This window comes from Papio anubis, chromosome 7, assembly GCF_008728515.1.
Source record: "Papio anubis isolate 15944 chromosome 7, Panubis1.0, whole genome shotgun sequence".
Taxonomy (NCBI): Eukaryota; Metazoa; Chordata; class Mammalia; order Primates; family Cercopithecidae; genus Papio; species Papio anubis.
In genome coordinates, this window is record NC_044982.1 from 12,100,962 (window position 1) to 12,123,531 (window position 22,570).

General features: G+C 44.4%; 1 protein-coding gene across 1 annotated transcript; it reads left to right on the top strand.

Moving 5' to 3' along the window:
* Nucleotides 1-8,736: 8,736 nt before the first annotated feature.
* On the top strand, nt 8,737-20,841 carry SERPINA11 (serpin family A member 11). The gene is made up of 5 exons (XM_009212186.4): nt 8,737-8,907; nt 12,673-13,318; nt 14,855-15,128; nt 18,381-18,528; nt 20,496-20,841. Exons 2-5 carry the CDS (start codon nt 12,676-12,678, stop codon nt 20,697-20,699), a joined length of 1,269 nt encoding a protein of 422 aa, XP_009210450.1. The 5' UTR covers nt 8,737-8,907; nt 12,673-12,675; the 3' UTR covers nt 20,700-20,841.
* Nucleotides 20,842-22,570: the final 1,729 nt, after the last annotated feature.

Consider the following 22,570-nt stretch of genomic DNA (forward strand, 5'->3'; position numbering starts at 1 on the left):
CAAACAGAACAAGCTGCCACTGCACTCCAGCCTGGGCAACACAGCAAGGCCCTGTCTCAAAACAACAAAAACAAACAAACAAAAAACAAAAACAAAATAGCTGAGACTTAAAGAGTAAAAACAGCTAACCTAGGCCATAGGGCCCTCCTGTGCTGACTTAGAACAAGGACTATTGGCCAGTTATGAAGAGCTCCCGCAACAGCCCCTGGAGCAAACTTTATTTTATACACAGTGCCCTTCCCTCAGGCTCTCCATTGTAAAGGTCACAGTGGAGAAGCCAGGCATCCTTCCCAGGAAGGAGCATACCTGCTCAGACATGGCTCCAGCCTCCTGCAGCGTAGGCAAGAAGATGTCCCACAGTGGCACAAAGGAGATAGTAGGTGTGAAGAAGTGACTAACAACACTTGTTGTTCACAACTAGTTCTTTCTAGAAACTATAGGGAACCCCAAGTAGTCAGCAATGGGTGACAGCTGTAAGTATCCTTCCGACAGCCTTGCTTCCGGTGGCACTTTACAGTGAAAGCAAGCTTAGGTGGCATCCTGGTGCCCACTCAGACTTGCATTGGCAAGCAGATATAAGAACAGCCATGGGGCATTTTCTGTCAACTTGTTGAGGTCCCAGCTCTGTTTTTTGAAATGCCAATCCTTTGCATTTGTTTTTAAATGTACCTCACATTTTGTTTTGAAATCATTTCCATTGTGTATGGTAAGGTGACAGACAGAGACACCTGCCTTTGAAAGAAGAGTTTATTACTTGAGCACCCAAGAGGAGGGGTCCTGCCCCACCACACAGGGCCACACGGGGAAGCACTGGGGCTAGTCCAGAGGCACAGGAGTGAGAGGAACACTTGGCCAGAGACTTTAGTACTGAAGTGTGGGGAGTGGTTAGGTGGGACGTCCCTATTGGGCAGGAAGTGAAGTATAGAGGTTGGGGCTTGTGGTTGGAGGATTTGTAAAATGATTCTTACATGCCCATGAAAACACAGAGAGGGCATGAACATAATCAACTGTGGCCGTTAGTTTAGGCCATTATTTCAAGATACAAAATCATCAGTCACAGAATATCAAGCATGAGTATTACAGCATCTTATGAAAGTTCCACTCAAGGTAGGAGTGGCAAATGCAGACCCATGGGCACCCGCACCTCCACCCCATTTAGAGAATCAGGTTCAACCTCCTGGGAGACTTTATGTTTTACAAGTGCCTTGATTGGAGCCACTGTGCCAACCTCAATCACTTATTTTAGGATGAGCTTTACTTGTACTATTAAATAATGCTACTTTTCAACAATAATGTTTTATTGTTTTTAATTCTGAATAAGATGCATGCTCTTTGTAGGAAATTTGGAGAATATGAAAATCTACAAAGAAGAACTTAAAAGTCACCTCGATTTTTATCATAAAGAGATTCTCTCATAAATAAATACTCATTTAATTCTAAGCTTGCTCTTCTTACTTGGGAGTCATGGGTGATCATGAGCCAATGATTCTGCTTCACAGGTTTCTTCAAGTAACAGGAAGAAAGATTTTTCTCTGTTTGTGAAATTTCCTTCCAATTTTTTTTTCCCTGTCACCCAAGCTGGAGTGCAGTGGCACAATCTCGGCTCACTGCAACTTCTTCTGCTTCCCAGGTTCAAGGGATTATCCAGCCTCAGCATCCCAAGTAGCTGAAATTACAGGCACCCGCCACACTGTCTGACTAATTTTTGTATTTTTAGTAGAGACAGGGTTTCAACATGTTATCCAGGCTGGTCTCGAACTCCTGGCCTCAAGTGATCCACCTGCCTTGGCCTCCCAAAGTGCTGGGATTACAGGCATGAGCCACCCACCCAGCCCCTTCCAATCTTTTTATTCATATACAGATTATATTTTATTTGCAGTATCAACAAAATACTGGAATGGTTTGGTGTGGCAGTGAAGGCATGGACTGGGGGACGGGATCCAACTTCTGCGTGTGGCCCCATCTGTCCACTTAGTAAGCAAGTGACTTAACCTCACAGAGCCTCAGTTTCCCATCTACAAAGTACGGATGACTGTGCCTCTCTCACATTCTTGCGGTGAGGGTGACCAATAAAGAACATAGCCTAAAAGAAAAAAAAGAGGGGGAAAAATGGCAGAGAGAAGGCAAGACTAGGTTGCATCTCCCACTTGGACAGAGCACTGTGTGGACCTTTGAAAAAAAATTCAAAGGTTCAAGACTGGTATCTTGAACCTTTGTTCCAGAACTAATGCGGGAATAAACCAGGAAAGCCGAGAGAACCCACAGACCCTCTGAAGGAAGCAGGTTGCTTCTGCAGGACCCAAAAGACAGTCCAAATATTGTGAGTGTCCAAGCTGTGAAAGTGGGAAAGGGGGATTGTCTGCCACTGAACACACACCCTCACTGGGGCACCTGCAGGTCTAGATCACGGGAGAAGGATCTGACCTTACCTGAAGCTGAGTCAATTTAGAGAGCCAAGCAAAATATAGGGGTAGAGGAAGCAGCATGTAAAGCCCTGTGGGTTTTCCACCCTTGGAAAACTATTTCAGACTTGTCTCATGGGTGTTCTTGGGGAGGGCTGTCAGAGATACTGGGAAAAGACCACAGGGAGAAGGAAACCCCCAGCTGAACTTTGTAACAATTCCAACTGAACAGGAAGTCTCCTGGCCAGAACTCAAGGGAGAGTGTAAATCTGGTGTGCAGACTCCACAGGCCGAGAGGTGTGAAAGCCCTACTTGTTCTCACAGGTGGGAGGCTGGTAGCCCGGGGCAAGTTCTCAGCACTTCCTGCCCACTGCCTGTAAATGAACTTGGTGCTGTTTGAGGGGACATGGTGGGAGTGAGACTGGTCTTTTGGGTGGCGTGGGAGCTGGGTGAGGCCTGTAACTGCCGGCTTTCCCCCACTTCCCTGACAACCTGCATGACACAGTAGAGGCAGTCATAATTCTCCTGGGAACAACTCCATTGACCTGGGAACCACACCCCATTCCCCACAGCAGCCACAGCAAGCCCTACCAAGGAGCGTTTGAGCTCAGACACACACAGCCCTGCCCTCCTCCTCTGATGGTCCTTCCCTACCCGCTCTGGTAGCTGAAGACAAACGGCATATACTCTTGGGAGTTCTAGGGTCTACCCACAGCCTGGTTCTCCAGGCTGATGCTCTCTCAAAAGTGTCACCTTCTGGCAGGAGGCCAACCAGCACAAAAATAGTGCATTAAACAACAAAAACTAAGGAGCCTCACAGAATCAATTTCACCCCTCTGCCATCTCCACCAGAGCAGGTGCTGGTATCCATGGCTGAGAGACTTGCAGATGGCTCACATCACAGGACTCTATGCAGAAAATCCCCAGTACCAGCCCAGAGCCTGGTAGACCGGCTGGGTGACTAGATCCTGATAACAATCACCACAGCTTGGCTCTCAGGAAGCCACATCCCTAGGAAAAGGGGGAGAGTACTACATCAAGGGGGCACCCCATGGGACAAAAGAATCTGAACAGCAGCCTTGAGCCCTAGATCTTCCCTCTGACATAGACTATCCAAATGAGAAGGAACCAGAAAAACAATGCTGGTAACATGCCAAAAAAGGCTGTTAACACCCTCAGAAAAATCACACTAGCTCACCACCAAACAAAAAAATCCCTGATTTACCTGAAAAAAAAAATGCAGAAGGTCAGTTATTAAGTTAATCAAGGAGCCACCAGAGAAAGATAAAGTCCAATTTAAGGAAATCTAAAAAATACATAAGAAATGAGGGGAGAAATCTTCAGTAAAGCAATAGCATAAATAAAAAACAATCAACCCTTTAGGAAATAAAGGAGAGCACTGAGAGAAAAGCAAAATGTTCTGGAAAGTTTCAGGAATAGAATCAAAGAAGCAGAAGAAAGAACTTCAGAGCTCAAAGACAGTTTTCAAATGAACCCAATCCAACAAAGACAAAGAAAAAAGAATAAGAAAAAATAAACAAAGCCTCCAAGAAGTTCGAGATTATGTTAAGTGACAAAACCTCAGAATAATTGGCATTCCTGAGGAAGAAGAGAAATCTAAAAGTTTGGAAAACATATTTGGGGGAATAATTGTGGAAAACTTCCCTGGCCTTGCTAGCGACCTAGACATCCAAATACAAGATGCTCAGAGAACACCCAGGAAATTCATCACAAAAAGATCATCATCACCTAGGCACATTGCCATCAGGCTATCTAAAGCCAAGATGAAGGACAAAATCTTAAGAGCTGTGAAGCAAAAGCACCAGGTAACGTATACAGGAAAACCTATCAGATTAACAGCAGATTTCTCAGCAGAAACCCTACAGACTAGAAGGGATTGGGGCTCTGTCTTCAACCTCCTTAAACAAAACAATTATCAGCCAAGAATTTTGTATCTAGCAAAACTAAGCTTCATAAATGAAGGAAAGATACAGTCTTTTTCAGACAAACAAATGCTGAGAGAATTCACCACTACCAATCCAGCACTACATGAACTGCTAAAAGGAGCTCCAAATCTTGAAACAAATCCTGGAAACACATAAAAACAGACACTCTTTAAAGCATAAATCCCACAGGACCCATACAAAAAAAAAAAAAAAAAAAACAAGGTATACAGGCAACAAATAGCACGATGAATGCAATACTATCTCACATGTCAATACTAATGGTGAATGGAAATGGCCTAAATGCTCCACTTAAAAGATATGGAATAGCAAAATGGATAAGAATTCACCAACCAAGTATCTGCTGCCTTCAAGAGACTTACCTAACACACAAGGACTCACATAAATGTAAGGTAAAGGGATGGAAACAGACATTCTATACAAATAGACACTAAAAGCAAACAGAAGTGGCTATACTTATGCTAGACAAAACAAACTTTAAAGCAACAGCAGTTAAAAAAGATAAAGAGGGACATTATATAATGATAAAAGGCCTTGTCCAACAGGAAAATGTTACAGCCCTAAATATATATACACCCAACACTGGAGCTCCCAAATTTATAAAACAATTACTACTAGATCTCAGAAATGAGGTAGACAGCAACACAATAATACTGAGGGACTTCAATATTCCACTGACAGCACTACACAGGTCATCAAGACAGAAAGTCAACCAAGAAACAAAGGATTTAAAATATATCCTGGAACAAATGGACTTAAAGGATATTTACAGAACATTCTACCCCATAACCACAGAATATACATTCTATTCATCAGCACATGGAATATTCTCCAAGATAAACCATATGATAGGCCACAAAACAAGTCTCAATACATTTAAGAAAATTGAAATTATATCAAGTACTCTCTCAAACGGCAGTGGAGTAAAACTGGAAATCAACTCTAAAAGGAACCTTCAAAATCATGCAAATACATGACAATGAAATGACCTGCTCCTGAAGGATCACTGGATCAACAATGAAATCAAGACGGAAATTTAAATGTTCTTTGAACTGAACTATAACACTAACACAGCCTATCAAAACCTCTGGGATACAGCAAAAGCAGTGCTAAGATAAAAGTTCACAGCCCTAAATGCCTACATCAAAAAGTCTGAAAGAGCATAAATAATCTAAGGTCACAAACCAAGCCAAAACCCAGCAGAAAAAAGGAAATAACCAAGATCGGAGCAGAACTGAATGAAATTGAAACAACAACAACAACATACAAAAGATAAATGAAACAAAAAAGCTGGTTCTTAGAAAAATAAATAAAAATAATAGACCATTAGCAAGATTAACCAAGAAAAGAGAAAATCCAAATAAGCTCAATTAGAAATGAAATGAAAGATATTACAACTGACACCACAGAAATACAAAAGATCATTCAAGGCTACTATGAACACCTTTATGTGCATAAACTAGAAAACCTGGAGGAGATGGATAAATTCCTGAAAAGATCCAATTCCTAGCTTAAATCAGGAAGGATTAGATACCCTGAGCAGACTAATAACAAGCAGTGAGATTGAAATGGTAATTTTAAAAATTACCAACAAAAAAACGTCCAGAACCAGATGGATTCACAGCTGAATTCTACCAGACATTTAACGAAGAATTGATAAAAATCCTATTGACACTATTCAACAAGATAGAGAAAGAGGTAATCCTCACTAAATCATTCTATTAAGCCAGTATCACCCTAATACCAAAACCAGGAAAGGACATAACAACAACAACAACAACAACAACAACAAAACTACAGACCAATATCCCTGGTGAATATAGATGCAAAAATCCTTAACAAAATGCCAGCTGACTGAATCCAACAACATATTAAAAAAATAATCCACCATGATCAAGTGGGCTTCACACCAGGGATGCAGGGATGGTTGTCAATAAATGTAATACACCACATAAACAGAATTCAAAACAAAAATCACATGATCATCTCAATAGATGCAAAGAAAGCATTTGACAAAATCCAGCATCGCTTTATGATTAACACCCTCAGCAAAATCGGCATATAAGGGACACACCTTAATGTAATAAAAACCATCTATGACAAACCCACAGCTAACATAATACTGAATGGGTAAAAGTTGAAAGCATTCCCTCTGAGAACTCGAACAAGACAAGGACGCCCACACTCACCACCTCTATTCAATATAGTACTAGAAGTCCTCAAAGGAGCCATCAGACAAGAGAAAGAAATAAAGGGTATCCAAATCAGTAAAGAGGAAGTCAAACTGTCACTGTTTGTTGATGATATGATCGTATACCTAGAAAACCCTAAAGACTCCTCCAAAACTCTCCTAGAACTGATAAATTAATTCAGCAAAGTTTCAGGATACAAAATTAATGTACACAAATCAATAATTCTGCTATACACCAACAGTGACCAAGCTGGGGATCAAATGAAGAACTCAACCTCTTTTACAACAGCTGCAAAAAAATAAATTACTTAGGAATATACCTAACCAAGGAGGTTAAAGATCTCTACAAAGAAAATGACAAAATACTGCTGAAAACTCAAAGATGACACAAATAAATAGAAACACATCCCATGCTCATAGATGGGCAGAGTCAATATTGTGAAAATGACCATATCACAAAAAGCAATCTACAAATTCAGAACCAATTCCCATCAAAATCCCACCATCATTCTTCACAGAACTGGAAAAAAAATACTAAAATTCATATGGATTCAAAAAAGAACCTGCATAGCCAAAGCTAGACTAAAATGAGGCTTCACATTACCTAACTTCACACTATACTGTAAGGCCATAGTCACCAAAACAGCATGGTACTGGTATAAAAATAGACACATAGACCAATGGAACAGAAGAGAGAACCCAGAAATAAACCCATATATTTACAGCCAAGTGATTGTAGACAAAGCAAACAAAAACATAAAGTGAGGAAAAGACACCCCATTCAACAAACGGTGCAGAGATAATTGGCAAGCCACATGTAGGAGAATGAAACTGGATTCTCATCTCTCACCTTATACAAAAACCAACTCAAGATGGATCGTGGACTTAAATCTAAGACCTGAAACTATAAAAATTCTAGAAGATAACATTGGAAAACCCCATCTAGACATTGGCTTAAACAAGGATTTCATGACCAAGAACCCAAAAGCAAATGGAATAAAAACAAAGGTAAACAGGTAGGACTTAATTAAACTAAAGAGCTTTGGCACAGCAAAGGGAACAGTCAGCAGAGTAATCAGATAACTCACATAGTGGGAGAAAATCTTCACAATCTATACATCTAACAAAGGACTAATATCCAGAATCTACAAAGAATTATAACAAATTAGCAAGAAAAAACAAACAATCCCATCAAAAAGTGGGCTAAGGATATGAATAGACAATTCTCAAAAGCAGATATACAAATGGCCAACAAACATATGAAAAAGCGTTCAACATCGCTAATGATCAGGGAAATGCAAATCAAAACCACCACGTGATATCACCTTACTCCTGCAAGAATGGCCATAATCAAAAAATAATAGACGTTGGCGCGGATGTGGTGAAAAGGGAACATTTCTGCACTGCTGGTGGGAATGTACACTGGAACAACCCCTATGGAAAACAGTGTGGAGATTCCTTAAATAACTAGAAGTAGAACTACTATTTCATCCAGCGATTGCAGTACTGGGTATCTACCCAGAGGAAAAGAAGTCATTTTATGAAAAAGATACTTGCACACACATTTATAGCAGCACAATTTGCAATTGCAAGATTGTGGAACCAACCCAAATACCCATCAATCAACGAGTGGATAAAAAAACTGTGATGTGTATATATACGATGGAATACTACTCAGCCATAAAAAGGAATGAATTAATTGCATTCACAGCAACCTGGGTGGAACTTGAGACTATTATTCTAAGTGGAGTAACTCAGGAATGGAAAACCAAACATCGTATGTTCTCACTCGTAAGTGGAGCTAAGCTATGAGGATCGGAAGACATAAGAATGATACAATGGACTTCAGGGACTCAGGAGAAAGGGTGGGAAGGGGGTAAGGGATAAAAGACTACATATTGGGTTCAGTGTGTATTGCTTGGGTGATGGGTGCGTCAAAATCTCACAAATCACCACTAAAGAACTTACTCACGTAACCAAATACCACCTGTTCCCCCAAAACCTATGGAAATAAAAAAGTTAGGAAGAAAAGAATAGAGCCTGGATCACACAACCACGGACACAGGCACCAGCCGCAACCACACCACCGCCTGCTGCCGGCATCAGAATATTCTCAAATTGAGCCTGGGCTTGAGTCACAATCCACCATTTGTTTGTGGGACAGGCAGTCAGGGCAGATATTTTGGAAAAAAAGAACCCTTCCTGTTTGCTGTGCATTATCTTCATACCAGTTCCCAGAACTGACCTGACAAATATTGACCAGGTTGCTGCGATCTTCAAACACCATTTTCCTGTGGGTAGAGGTGATGCACTGCTGAAGACCCGGGCCCCCACTCAGTGCCTTCGCTCTGTGAGTACTTTGCCTGTGCCCAAAATGAGGGCAGGGGCAGCAACTGCCTCACTCCCTTTCTCTCTCTCTCTCTCTCTCTCTCTGTGTGTGTGTGTGTGTGTGTGTGTGTGTGTGTGTGTGTGTGTGTGTTCCTGGCTTTGGTGGTAAGGATAGGAGAAGTAAGTGCCTGAAGAAGAAATGCAACAATGTACTCCCTCTGAGTCTTAAAGGAGGGACTTCAGGTTTTCAATCGCCTTTTATGGAACACTTGGCCCTCAAGAAGTTTGAGAGAAGAACCCCGAATATTCCTGGCAGTTAGGCAAGCAAATGAAACAATACAACCCAAAGCACGATGACAATGATGCTGTAGCAAATTTACTAGAAGCCGTCCTCTGAAAAGGGTGCTTAGGAGCTCTGGTCTGGAGTCTGCGCCTTGCTCCTGCTCTCACCAGGTGGCTTGTCCTAACACTGCATCTGTTGCCCCCTGTGTACAGTAGGGCTGTAATCCCTGTGCTTTGAGGTTCTCATAAGGATTAAATTAAATAAGACAAAGCAAGTGTTTCTCAACAAGGGCACTACCAGTACCTGGGCAGGACCACTCTTCATTGAATGTGACTCTTCTGAGTGTTTCAAGAGCTTTCGGGAGCCCGGCTGTTCCCCAACTAAACTCCAGCAGCACTCCTCCACCAGGCATTAAGCTGATCCAAAATGTCACCCCTACCTCCTTTACACACACCCCTCCCCATGCCCTTGTCAGGAGCCAGTGTTACAATGTATGTAATATTCTATCACTTCATAAACCCCTAACAAGTGAGAATACTATACTTTTTGAATATAGTTCTTAATTTTCCTCTGTTATCTTTCTGGAAGAGGAATTAAGAAATGAACTGGGCCTCATTACCCCCAGGCTTGATAGAAAGGGAAAAAAACTGCTATTGAGTACTTTCGGCATGCCTAGAGCTTTGTACATTGACTGTCATATAATCTCGAAACGGCCCCACACCCAGGAGGTGGCAATATCATTTGCATTTTGCAAAGGGAGACACTGAGTTTCAGAGAGCTGCTTTTGCACAGTATCAGGCAGTGACTTACTGCACAGCCTTGATTCCAAGGCCCCTTCATTTACAATTCAATCCCCTTTGGGAAATAGGTCCTTTGCAAGTCAGGGGGTCCTTGGGGTGCAGTGGGGTAGAAAATGGTGCTGAGTTCAATGGGATAAAAAGAATAAGCCAGAAATAGTTTCATCACAGTCGCTTTATTTTACCCAGGGGTAGAACAATTTTTAAATTGATTTGCATCTCCCAAATTTTCAATCAAAAGAAAATCTGAAGTGTATGGAAGCTGTCATTAAGTGAACCCACACTGTGCTGCAGAAAGGGAGGACATAGCCTTGGGGACGTGCCCACAGGACTTTGACCAGCAAATGCATTTCAACATAGCAGATAATGAGACAACATTTGTCCCTCCTGACAGCTGGCCTTTGTGGTTTGGCAGACTATTCAGGGCACCAGGGGCTACAAACCATTTGCAAAAATATAACCTCTCTTGCACTGTCATAGCATTTGCAGTTGATCCAGAAGTCATTGGTTTGGGCAAAAAAAAAAAAATGTTAAAGTGCCAGTTAAGACACAAATGTTATCAGGACAAACTAATGAGGAGTGATAGAGGTGGTCAGCAGTGCACAGCTGCTGTGCAATGAATGGAGAAGTGGAAGAGTTGGATTTGAAGGGAGAAGAGAAGGCTGCCTTCCTTACTGAGGACATCAAGGTTTGGGAGCGTCCCAGTAGCAATGTGGTCATGAGTCTTCTGCAAGAACCTGAGGATGTGTGTAGGGTGGGTAGGGGGATGGGACTGAAAGGGAAAGGAGAGCATGGAACACTGGGCAGGGTGAGCAGAGACAACACTGTTTGTACTGCAGTTTCCCCTCCAGCTCAGGCTGCATTCCCGGCCCTAAAACAAGGGGTCTTCCTGCTCCTGTACCACTTTGATCCCCTGGAATTGGACTAAAGGCTCTTCTGGCACATTTTATAACTTAAAGCACAAGAGATATCACATTAGTTTGCAACGGCTATCTTAATAAATACTACATGCCGGGCAGCTTAAACAACAGACATTTTTGGCTCACAGTTCTGGAGGTCCAAGATCAGGGGGTTGGCAGGGTTGGTACCTTCTAAGGCTGTGAGGGAGAATCTGCTCCAGGCCCCTTTCCTAGCTTTGCCTCTCTCCCAGTTTGCTGGCCATCTTTCACGTTCCTTGGCTTGTAGAAGCACCAGCCTGATCTCTGCCTTCATCTTCACACGGCATTCTCCCTGTGTGCTGTCTGTGTCCAAATTTCTCCTTCTTGTAGGACATCAGTCTTATTGGATTAGGAGCCTGCTCGAATGACCTCATCTTAACCGGTTACATCTCCAATGACCCTATTTCCAAACAAGATCATATCTGGAGATACTAGGTGTCTAGACTTCAGCATATGAATTTTGGGCAGAAAAAATTCAGCCCATAGCAGATATCATCCCCAGAGCCCTGCAGCAATAAAAAAAATAGAGGTTTCAGCCTCTGCATGTGACAAGAGGCATCCCAGATATTAGAGGCTGGACAGAGACATGGAGACAGAGTTCCTGTCTCTCGTCACTCCTCTAGGCTCCATCAATCCTGCTACTTTGCTACCCACTCCTGGGCTGTCCTCATCCACACGTCCAGATGGTTGATCCTCACATCCCCACTCCAGCTAATGAATGACTGGAAAGGGGGAGGGCACTCTTCTTTCTCTTGAGGTCTGACCGAGGCTTTGCACATCATCCTTTCCTTTCCAATGGGCAGGATCATAGTCAATAGCCATGCTGGATGTGAGGGAGGCCTAACATCACTGGCAGCGTGGCCAGGACATTTACTCCAAGCATGTTCTTCTCAATTTGTCATCACATATATATTTGCTTATTTAGCTATTGAGTGTCACCTAAGCTAGTGTCAATTAAACCCTAAACTCTAGGAAATTTGAAATTTTGTTTACTTCTTTCCCCCACTAAATAATGAGGACCTAGTGCACTTCTTGGACCAGGCAGATGCTTGAAAGTTAATGAATGATTGAAAGAATGACTGGAAAGAAGAAAGAAAAAAGAAGGAAGGAAGGAAGGAAGGAAGGAAGGAAGGAAGGAAGGAAGGAAAAGAGGGAGGAAGGCTAGACTATGAAAGTTGTTTTGCTGTGGTGGTGGTGGTTGTTTTTAAAACAGATTCTCACTCTGTTATCCAGGCTGGAGCGCAGTGGTGCAATCACGGCTCACTGCAGCCTCCACCCTCTGGGCCCAAGTGATTCTCACACCTCAACTTCCAGAGTAACTGGGACTGCAGGCACATTCCACCACACCCAGCTAATTTTTAAAAACTTTTGGAGATAGGGGTCTCCATATGTTGCCCTGCCTGGTCTCAAACTCCTGGGCTCAAGCGATCCTCCCACCTCAGCCTCCCAAACTGCTGAGATTACAAGTGTGAGCCACCATGCCTGGCCAGGAGTTGCCGTTGTTGTTGTTATTGTTGTTTTATAGCCCAGAGACTTTTACTCAACAAAATCTTAGAAACCTATATGTAAAGCAGATAAAGGGTTGCTACCTTCACTGAAGCCTTAGAAGAAAGTGTCCAGAATCCTAATTGTCCACCGCCTTATCTTCTTTAGTGCCCCTCATGGCAGCCCTGTGGGCACATTGTGAAGATGGGATTTGTGATATGAGCAATAGAGAATTGTGACATTATTTATGGAGAAAAGTGACATGTTCACCCTCTTGTTTTCAGAGAATGGGGCCAGCTTGGCTTTGGCTACTGGGAACAGGGATCCTGGCCTCTGTCCACTGTCAATCCCTTCCTGCCCATGGAGATAAAAGTCTGCAGGGGCCTCAACCCCCTGGGCATCAGCTCTCAGAGCCAGCCCCCGCCTACCGCAGAATCACACCCACCATTACCAAGTTTGCTTTGCGTTTGTACAAAGAGCTGGCAGCAGACGACCCTGGAAACATCTTCTTCTCGCCGGTGAGCATCTCTACCACGCTGACCCTGCTCTCTCTTGGGGCCCAAGCTGACACCTCAGCTCTGATCCTGGAGGGCCTAGGATTCAACCTCACAGAAACCCCAGAAGCCAACATCCACCAGGGCTTCCGGAGCCTCCTCCACACCCTTGCCCTGCCCAGCCCCAAACTCGAACTAAAAGTAGGAAACTCCCTGTTCCTAGACAAGCGACTAAAGCCTCGGCAGCACTATTTGGACAGCATCAAGGAGCTTTATGGAGCTTTTGCCTTTTCTGCCAACTTCACAGATTCTGTTACAACTGGGAGGCAGATTAATGACTATGTGAGAAGGCAAACATACGGGCAAGTCGTGGACTGCCTCCCAGAGTTCAGCCAGGATACGCTCATGGTTCTTGCCAATTACATCTTCTTCAAAGGTGAGGCTTGCTCAGACAGAATTATTGCCACTGCCTCTGCAAGTAAATGCTCTTACAGCAGAGAGCCAGATAACAGGTTCTTTGCTAACCACTTGGAGAAATCTATGAATAAGATAGAGCTTTCCCACCCTTGCGTGGCCACAGTCCTTGTGGGTTGGAAATAAGTACAGACGCAAGCAAAATAACTCAGTGGGATGGTGATGTTCTCCTTGCGTAGGCATTGGGTCCCACAGAGTTCCCAAAAGAGACACCCATCCAGACTTGAGAAGCTTCCTGGAAAAACAGCCACCCAAGCTAAGACATGACAGTGAGTTTTATCCATTCAGGTGAAGAAGCTTGGGAGAGGTGGGGCAAAGAGGGTTCAGGTTGCAAAAACCCAGCATATCTAAAGGTCTAGGGAAAAGAGATATCGTTGCATTTTCAAAGAACTGAAACAAATTTAATTGGGATAGAACATCAAACACAATAGCAGAATAATAGCAAGGAGCCAAGAGTTGCAATGTAGAGGGAAACAGAGCCACGTTGAGGGTTCCCAGCTTTATTCAGGGAACCTTAGAATTGCCAAAGAGTTTTAAGTGTGAAGTGATAAGATTACATATTTTTAGGAAGATCAGACTGGCTACAATTTGGAAGGTGGTTTGGAAGGGAGAAAGGGTGAGAAAGGAGAGACAAGTTGGGAGGTTTTCAAAGTGGTCCAAAGTAAGTAGAATGGTGGGCTTGAATAATGTTGCGGTTTTGGAGGCTGAATCAGCAATACTTGGTCATTGATTGGGTATGGGTATGTAGGACAGGATGATCCAGTTCTCTTGTTATCAAGACCAGTGCTTGCAAGGGGTGTTTGTGGGGACAGATTTATAAGAAGTAAGAGAGAAGATACTACACATGTGAATGTAACCATGACCCCAAAATTCTGCATTTCTAACTACATCTTAATGGGCTTTTGCCTAATGTAAGACGTTTTATTAATTGAATTCTTTTTCCTTTTTCAGTTTGAAGATTAGGGAGTTGGGGTGGGTGGGTGAAGGAAGGAGTTCTAGAGCATCTCTGTAGAAGGTTGTTGTCCAGAGGCAGTTTGGTTGAGAGGAATTAATTCAGTGTGTGCAAAAGCAACCTGAGCTGCACAGTCAGTCCTCCCAGCTCTGCAAATCAGTATGTTTAAATACATTCACAAAGACTCAGTTTGATCATCCCTTATATAGGAATAATAATACTTATTTCTTATTAATTTTTATGATCATTTAAAGAGATAATGTCTAGCACATGGAAGGTGCTTAGTAGATGGAAAAATACCGTTCAGCTTCTTAGAAGCTAAGCTCTGAAATGGAATAAAATCATAGGCTGTTAGGGCTCAAACACTGGTGACTTGTCCTAGAGGCCTGACTCAGGCCTAAATTCTGGTCTCCTGGCTCTGTATCCATTCCACTTTTTTGCCATATACTTGCATAGCCAAGAGGAAGTGTGGTTTTGTGTGTGTATAAACCCAGAGGTGATCTCTTGAAAAGAGTTCTCATGGCCTTATGGGATTTGTGTCCTAAGCCAAGTGGAAGCACCCTTTCAGTCGCTACCAGACCCAGAAGCAGGAAAGTTTCTTTGTGGACGACAGGACCTCTCTCCAGGTCCCCATGATGCACCAAAAGGAAATGCACAGATTCCTCTATGACCAGGAGTTGGCTTGCACCGTCCTCCAGATAGAATACAGAGGAAATGCCCTAGCGCTTCTGGTCCTCCCTGACCCGGGAAAAATGAAGCAGGTGGAGGCCGCTCTGCAGCCAGAGACCCTGAGAAAATGGGGCCAATTGCTCCTGCCCAGGTAAGTGTCACAGCAGAAGGATGCTAGCTGACCTTGCTCAAGAACCCCAGTAGGTCTTGATCAACTCCAGCTGCAAAAGCCCAACATCTCGATTAGGCTCACCATCTTGTCCTTTACTAACTGTGTGATCTTGACAATCTTCTCACCTTTTTTGGGCCTTTACTGTAAAACAGGACATGATACCTGCCTCATTGGGTTGCTCAGTGGATTCATTGAGTTTCTACCCATAGAGAACATAGAACTCAGACTGGTATGTGGAGCATAAGAAGTGCTCACCAGGCATTGACTGTTATTATACTTTCCTGGTGTCTGTCTGGTCCGCATCTCCTTTCCTCTTGCTTTCCTCTCACCACCGCACCCCCACTTAACAATTCACTACCAGAAGGTGGTTAAGTGCAGCCAAAAAATCAGATCAAAGACAGTGAAAAATAATCATGGCTGGGTGCAGCAGCTCAGACCTATAATCCCAGTGCTTTGGGAGGCCAAGGTGGGAGGATTACTTGAGGCCAGGAGTTTGAGACTAGCTTGGGCAATATAGCAAGACTGTGCTGCAATACAAAATGAAATATATATATATATAAATGGCATCACTATGCCATTTAACAAACATGAGGAACCTGAAGCGGAGATGGGTGAGAGACGATGGCTGCTTTTATTAGGGGATGCCAGGAGGTGGATTTAGGACCTAGTTCAGAAGCTGAGCCAACAGAACTTGCTGATGTATCAGATATGGAAGTGGGAAGATGTTGAGATATATATATATATAAGGCTGGGCATGTTGATGCATGCTTATAATCCCAACTACCCAGGAGGCCAAGGAAAAAGGATCACCTGAGCCCAGGAATTCGAGGTTACAGTGAGCTATGATTGTGCCACTGCACTCCAGTCTGCACAACAAAGCTAGATCCTATCTCTAATAAAAAATTATTATTATCATTATATTGTTAAAGGGTGCTTCTATTTTAATTGAAACATGTTTAGAAAATTAAATATCAAGAACATTGTAAACATTAAAATTCCTGTTTTATGTGATCTCTAAACTATTTCCCATCTCACTCACTTTTTGGTTTGTAGTTTCATCACAACTTCAACTTTTTCTAATTTCCCTAGATCCCTTTCACCAGCTAGTACTTTCTTGGAGGTACATCTTCTTTTATGGGGTACTCTGAGATGAAATCTGGTACTGAGTTCTACTCACTGTTTGCTGCATAACAAGCCACCCCAAAACTGAATGACTTAAGACAATCACTTCCTTGGTTCTATGGGTTAACTGGACTCAGCTGAGCAGTTTTCATGTGTTGGGGTAGATGGTAGCTGGAGCTGAAGCCAGTGAACTCTTTTCACTTATGTGTCTGGTGCCTGTGCTGGGCTGACTGGAGGAGACTAAGGCTGGGAGGCATCTCTCTCTGCAGGTAGTGTCTCCACGAGGCTAGCTCAGGTTCAGTAACTCAGCATAGCTAATACTGGTATATGGCAGCTAGGGTCTCCAAGACAGAATATTTCAAAGGCAGGAAATGAAAGCTACCACTCTGGTAAGGCCTAGGCCCGAAAATCAGCACAGTGGCACTTCTGCCACATTGTATTGGTGGCAGAGCCAATGGGTGGGTGGTGCAGAGCCCACCCAGATTCAAGGGGAGGGGGCATAGATGCCACCTTTTGATGATCTTGAATCCACCACAACCTGGTAGGCACCAGCCACCCCACATATCCAAAGGTGGCTTCTCTCAGCACCCCATTCACACTGAGGTACCAAGGATAGAGAAGGTGTTCTGTGTTTGGGCAGAGATTAAAGCACCAAATAGGAGGCACAGGCCAAGGGGAGAGGCCAGGATTTAAGGGATTATTCCTGTTGTCTATGAAGCTCCACGGCTCTAGTCAGTTGCTAATTTCAGCCCCATAGTCCCTGGCTCCTTTGGGGTGAGACTTCTCCTTGCCTCCATCACAGAAGGGACTGCCATAGACTCTTCTAGACCAGTAGATTTTCCCTCAGGGAGGGTTTGGTTTGACTTCTTCCCACTTTGACATTCTAAAAGCAAAACTGACCCAAATTACTCCTCTAAATCTCAGATATTCCTTGTGCCAGAGAGTTACAATATCATAGTAGCCATTTGTATGGGCTTTTAGATATAAGAATTTCAGACTCTGCCAAGTTTCATTCCATTCAGACGTGAGGCAGGTTAGCTTGCCAAGGGGAACTGCACTTCCTGACACACCATTCGTGTATGTATTCATTCACAGTTGTTGAACACCCACTGTGTTTTGGGCTCTCTGTCAGACCCTTGCCCCACTAGACTCTACTCCACCCCCCAGCCCACTGGCCTGGGGCTTGCTTCCCACCCACGTGCTGCTTATAGGAAACTTGTCAAGTAGCCCTAGATGTCCTCCTACTTCAACTAGGCATCCAGACCCTCATATTGCTCAGGAGTCAAACCAGCCATGATTCTCTAACCTGAATTCAATTTTCTGAGGCAGAGGTATTCAAGTTGATCATGAACTAGTCATGCTTTCAGGTGCCTGGGTAGCTGTCAAATCATAATTAAAAAGAACAATAGCACCAGAGAGAAAGGGCAGATTTGTTGTAGATCCAAAGAAATTTCTGAACTTAACCCAGGGAAATGTCGCAATCAGATGGTAAAGATGTCCCAAACACAGGAGCGAGAGTTCATTTGTGCCCTGTGCCCAACACACATGATCTCCCATCAGATCCTCGCAACAGCCCTTAGGAGGGGGCATCACTATGTCATTTAACAAACATGAGGAACCTGAAGCGGAGACGGGTGAGAGACGATGGCTGCTTGTATTAGGGGATGCCAGGAGGTGGATTTAGGACCTATTCAGAAGCTGAGCCAACAGAACTTGCTGATGTATCAGATATGGAAGTGGGAAGATGTTGACAGTATTTACTTCATGTGGTCATGATGTGGATTCCATCAGTTCAGACTTGAAAAAACATAGCCAATATCTGACACCTAGAAAGCCCTCTATAAATGTGATGAAGATGACAAAGACATGGAGCTGTGCCTGGAGTCTTCTCAGATCCAGCCACAAGATATTCCAGGAGGTCCAAAGAGAAGGGAGCTGTTGGTATGGGTAGTGGAATGGTCCGCCATAGTGAACAGTGTCATGGGAAGGCTGGTTGCCTCTCATGCTGGGAAATGCCTCTCTCCCCCACGGCTCAGGCTGCCAACATACAGAGCAAGAGTGGCACATATAACAAGAGAGCACCATTTCTCTGTGTGTTTCTCTCTCCAGTCTGTTGGATTTGCACTTGCCAAGGTTTTCAATTTCTGGAACGTATAACCTGGAAGACATACTTCCCCAAATTGGTCTCACCGACATACTCAACTTAGAAGCTGACTTCTCAGGAGTCACTGGGCAGCTCAACAAAACCATCTCCAGGGTAAGGTGGTGAATATGGATGTGTGTGGACAGGTGGGGGCAGGGAGGAGGTTTCTCCTTTGGCATGTGGGACATTTAAAAGTCAAGTTCTCTGTTCTTTGTCCTATGTAGGCTATTTAATACCACAGTCTTTAAGGCTTCTTTTCATAGACTTCTCCTTCTCTATCTCCCCTTCCTTAGGTTCCTTCTATTCTTCAGGACAGGAATACAGGGTTCTAAATAGAACTGATGGTCATTTGGGGTCAACCATGCAGCCAGAATTTCCCCAGGTGTTGGAAAGCTTTATTTTGATTCCTGATACCTCTTTCCAGGACAGCAGTGAAACTCTACCTGCCTTTGTTGTAGCTCTAGAGGGTAGTGAGGTATGAACTAGAGGTGCATCAGTCAGCTTTGCTGCAGTAACAAAACAATCCCAGTTGTTTTGTTACAGTGCCTTACTGTAACAAATGCTTATTTCCTGGTCATATTACCTGTCAGAAGCAGGTCACTACCATCAGCCACAGGGCTGCTGCACGCATCTCCCTTCCAGGATGTAGGTTAAAGAAGCCCCTGTTTGGGGCAAACCATTTTCATACCAGGGGAGGAAAGCAAAAGAAGATGTGTACATGGCTCTAAACACTTGTCCCCCACACAGCCTGTGCCATGGCCACTCACGTGCCATCAGTTGAAGCAAGTCCCACAGTCCAGATCATCTCCCCCTGCAGGCAGCACTGCCGGTCCTATGGAACTGTCAAGGACCGATAACCCTCCAATGGGAAGACAGAGTGCATATTTGGGAATAACAATGCATTCGTCATGGAAGAGAAGACACAAAGGCCTTTCCCTGAGCTTCAGCTGTCCACTTCGTTTTAGGATAGACTTGTCCATTACCATTTGAGTCTTCATTAGAAACTTCATAAGGAAGTTATTCTGTCTTTTATTTGGGAAAGGTCAGCTGAGGGGGTGAATATGCACCCAAGGCAATGGAGACACAGTCTTGTGTGTGCGTACACGTGTGTGTGCGTGCATGTGCATGCGTGCGTATGTGTGCGTGCATATTTGCATGTGTGTGCATGTGTGTGTGTGTACGTTGGAGAGTTAACAAAAAGGGAAAAGAAGTAGTTTAGCTTTTTTTTTTCTTTTTCTGAGAGAGAGTTTCACTCTTGTCACCCAGGCTGAGTGCAATGGTGCAATCTCAGCTCATTGCAACCTCCATCTCCCGGGTTCAAGCGATTCTCCTGCCTCAGTCTCCCAAGTAGCTACGATTATAGCCCGCAACCATGCCTGGCTAGTTTTTAGTATTTTTAGTAGAGATGGGGTTTCACCATATTGGCCAGGCTTGTCTCGAGCTCCTGACCTCAGGTGATCCACCCACCTCGGCCTCCCAAAGTGCTGGGATTACAGGCGTGAGCCACCGCACCCGGCCTAGCTTTTTAAAGAAAAAAAAAAAAAAGAATTTTTTTCACACTGACCTTAAATGCTAGATCTATCTTTTAATATAGCTTTTTAGTTAATTGAAAGGGATCATCAAGGCCAATGTTTTATCCACATTTTTCAAAGCCTCAAAATCCTTTCTTCCTAGGAAGTAGTGTTAAAATGAGACTTAAAAAAGGGAAGTTTCTGGCACAGAGGTTGACAGAAGGCTTGGCACATCAGACATGCTGAGCACTTTCTGAACATCATTGACTTAAGCTGAGTGAGCCATTTTATAGATGAGAAACCGAGACTTAGAGAGATTATGTGGAGCTTGTAGCAGAAAATGACAATAAGGCCTGTGCCACAGGTACACTCAGAGGCTGGAGAGATGCTCCTAAAAGTTGTTTTTGGGTTTTGCAACCTGGTACCTGCTTAGCAGCACTCTAGTTCAGGCCCTTTCATTTCCCCATTAAAGAGTGATGGGTGATGTCGGTGTAAACCCTTGGGATGCGCAGTGTCTTCTCCTTGAAGGCCCCCGAACTGATGCTGTCTTCATCCTCTCTTGTCCTCTAGGTGTCACACAAGGCGATGGTGGACATGAGTGAGAAGGGGACTGAGGCCGGGGCTGCTTCAGGCCTCCTCTCCCAGCCCCCATCTCTGAACACCATGTCAGACCCACATGCCCACTTCAACAGGCCTTTCCTCTTGCTCCTTTGGGAGGTGACCACCCAGAGCTTACTCTTCCTGGGAAAAGTTGTCAACCCAGTTGCAGGGTAACCGTGGTGGGAGGCCAGGGGTTATCTTATCTCGCCCTAGACCAAACAGATAGGGCAGCACCAGCCTGCATCCTGGGGCTGCTATGTGGACCAGTTAATCAGTGTGCCAAGATTCTAATAAAGTTGACCTTGGGTTCTGTGAACACTAAAGAGCAATGCTTACAAGGGAGGGCCAGCTTCTAGCCACTCACTCACAATTGTCTCAAATCTGGTGTTAACTGTGCTCAGAAAGTTGAAAATGAGAACAACCCTCGTGTTACAGCCTCCCAGGAGACGTCCACCGCTGCTGCCGCCATTGTAGATACTTGCTGCTGCCGCCATTGTAGATACTTGCTGCGCGTCCTTTGGGTAAGGGTCATAGTGAAAAACACAGAGGGCATCAGCAGGAGTAAGCAAGTTTCTCCCTTCATAACGGCCAATATGTGCTGTACAGACAAGAGAGGTTGTCCTAAAATGTCATTGCCCAGACATCAGGGGCTAGATCCCCTCAAGAGGAGGTTGGACCTGTGTCAGGGCTCCAAACTACACCCCATGTAGAAAACCAGGTGTGTGGATGGGCCAGCGTAATCATGGGTCAACCTGGAGGGAGGTCGAGTTCAAGCAGCAAGAACAGAGCATCAGAGCCCAGGGCAACACAAAGACCAAAGAAAGCAGGAAGGCAAACATGGCCGGGAGGGATGACAGACGTCGGGCAGGGTCAGCGGGGTGAATTGGGGGCCATATTCAGTTGCGATGGAGCCTCCATTAGAGATCGAAAGTCCTACTCCCCTATGTGTGCCCCTCCAAGAGACATTCATTTGAAACTAGTTGGGAAGCAGAAAGAGATGCCCAGCTGCCTGTGTGTACCACTTGGATGATAATACCCATCACTACAATGAACTCCGTGCCCAGACACACCGGAGGGTAGGATATAGGTGGTGAGTATCTAGGAAGGAGCCATCCCAAAAAGTGCTACAGTGGTGGAAACTCCTGACCTACTCCAAGGAGGTGAGGCTCAGATCCTGAAGCCCAGATAAGCTTTAAATAAAGAGAAAAGGGTAGGACAGTCTGGGAGAGGCCAGAGGAGAGATGTGATCGGCAAAAGCAATGGGTAAAGAGAGGAAAAGGTATGTTCCAGTAAAATGAGAGAAAACCGGCTTTGCAGCCATGGAAAGTTCAGGTAGGGTCATGGTGGAAGGCAGTGTTAGAGAGGTGTTCAGAGATAAAACGCTGCAGGCTTTAGGTCCCCGTGGAGTGGGTGTGAGCGTGGTCTTGTAGACAGTGGAGAGTAGCTTCAGGCCTGTGGGCAGATGTGATATGGACTGAGTAGTAATGGGGAAGTCATCTGTCAATTGGGCATAGATAAGAATGAGTAGGGTGAAGCCAGGGTAAGGGCCAGCCAGGATGGCAACATGCGGTCCACTCGACCACCGACCATGCTGCATGCAGGGCTGTCAGAACACATGCATCCACTGCTTCAATGCAGATTTATTAAACACCTCCTATGCCAGGCACTGGGAATGCAGCAGTGAACAAAACAGATGATAGGTCCTGCCTACATGGGGCTTACATTCTAGCAGAGGAAACCCAGCAGTAAACAAAACAAGTAAGTGAAACATGTACTGTATGACAACAGCAAGGACTGTTCAAGGACTGGTCAGCAAGGACTGGTCAAGAATATGTCCAGGAAAGTCTCTATGGTGCACACGAAGGGGCAGCTGGCCCCTGATGGTGACAAAGTGGACTACTCAGTGGCGAAGCTGGATTTAAGCCCAAGGCTGCAATGTCTCCACAATCATCCTTCTTGATTAAAGAAAACTGCAACTGAAAGATCCCTCCCTGTCATCTCTTCTGAGAAAGTGGCATTTGATTGAAACCAAAGTAGTCAGTGGT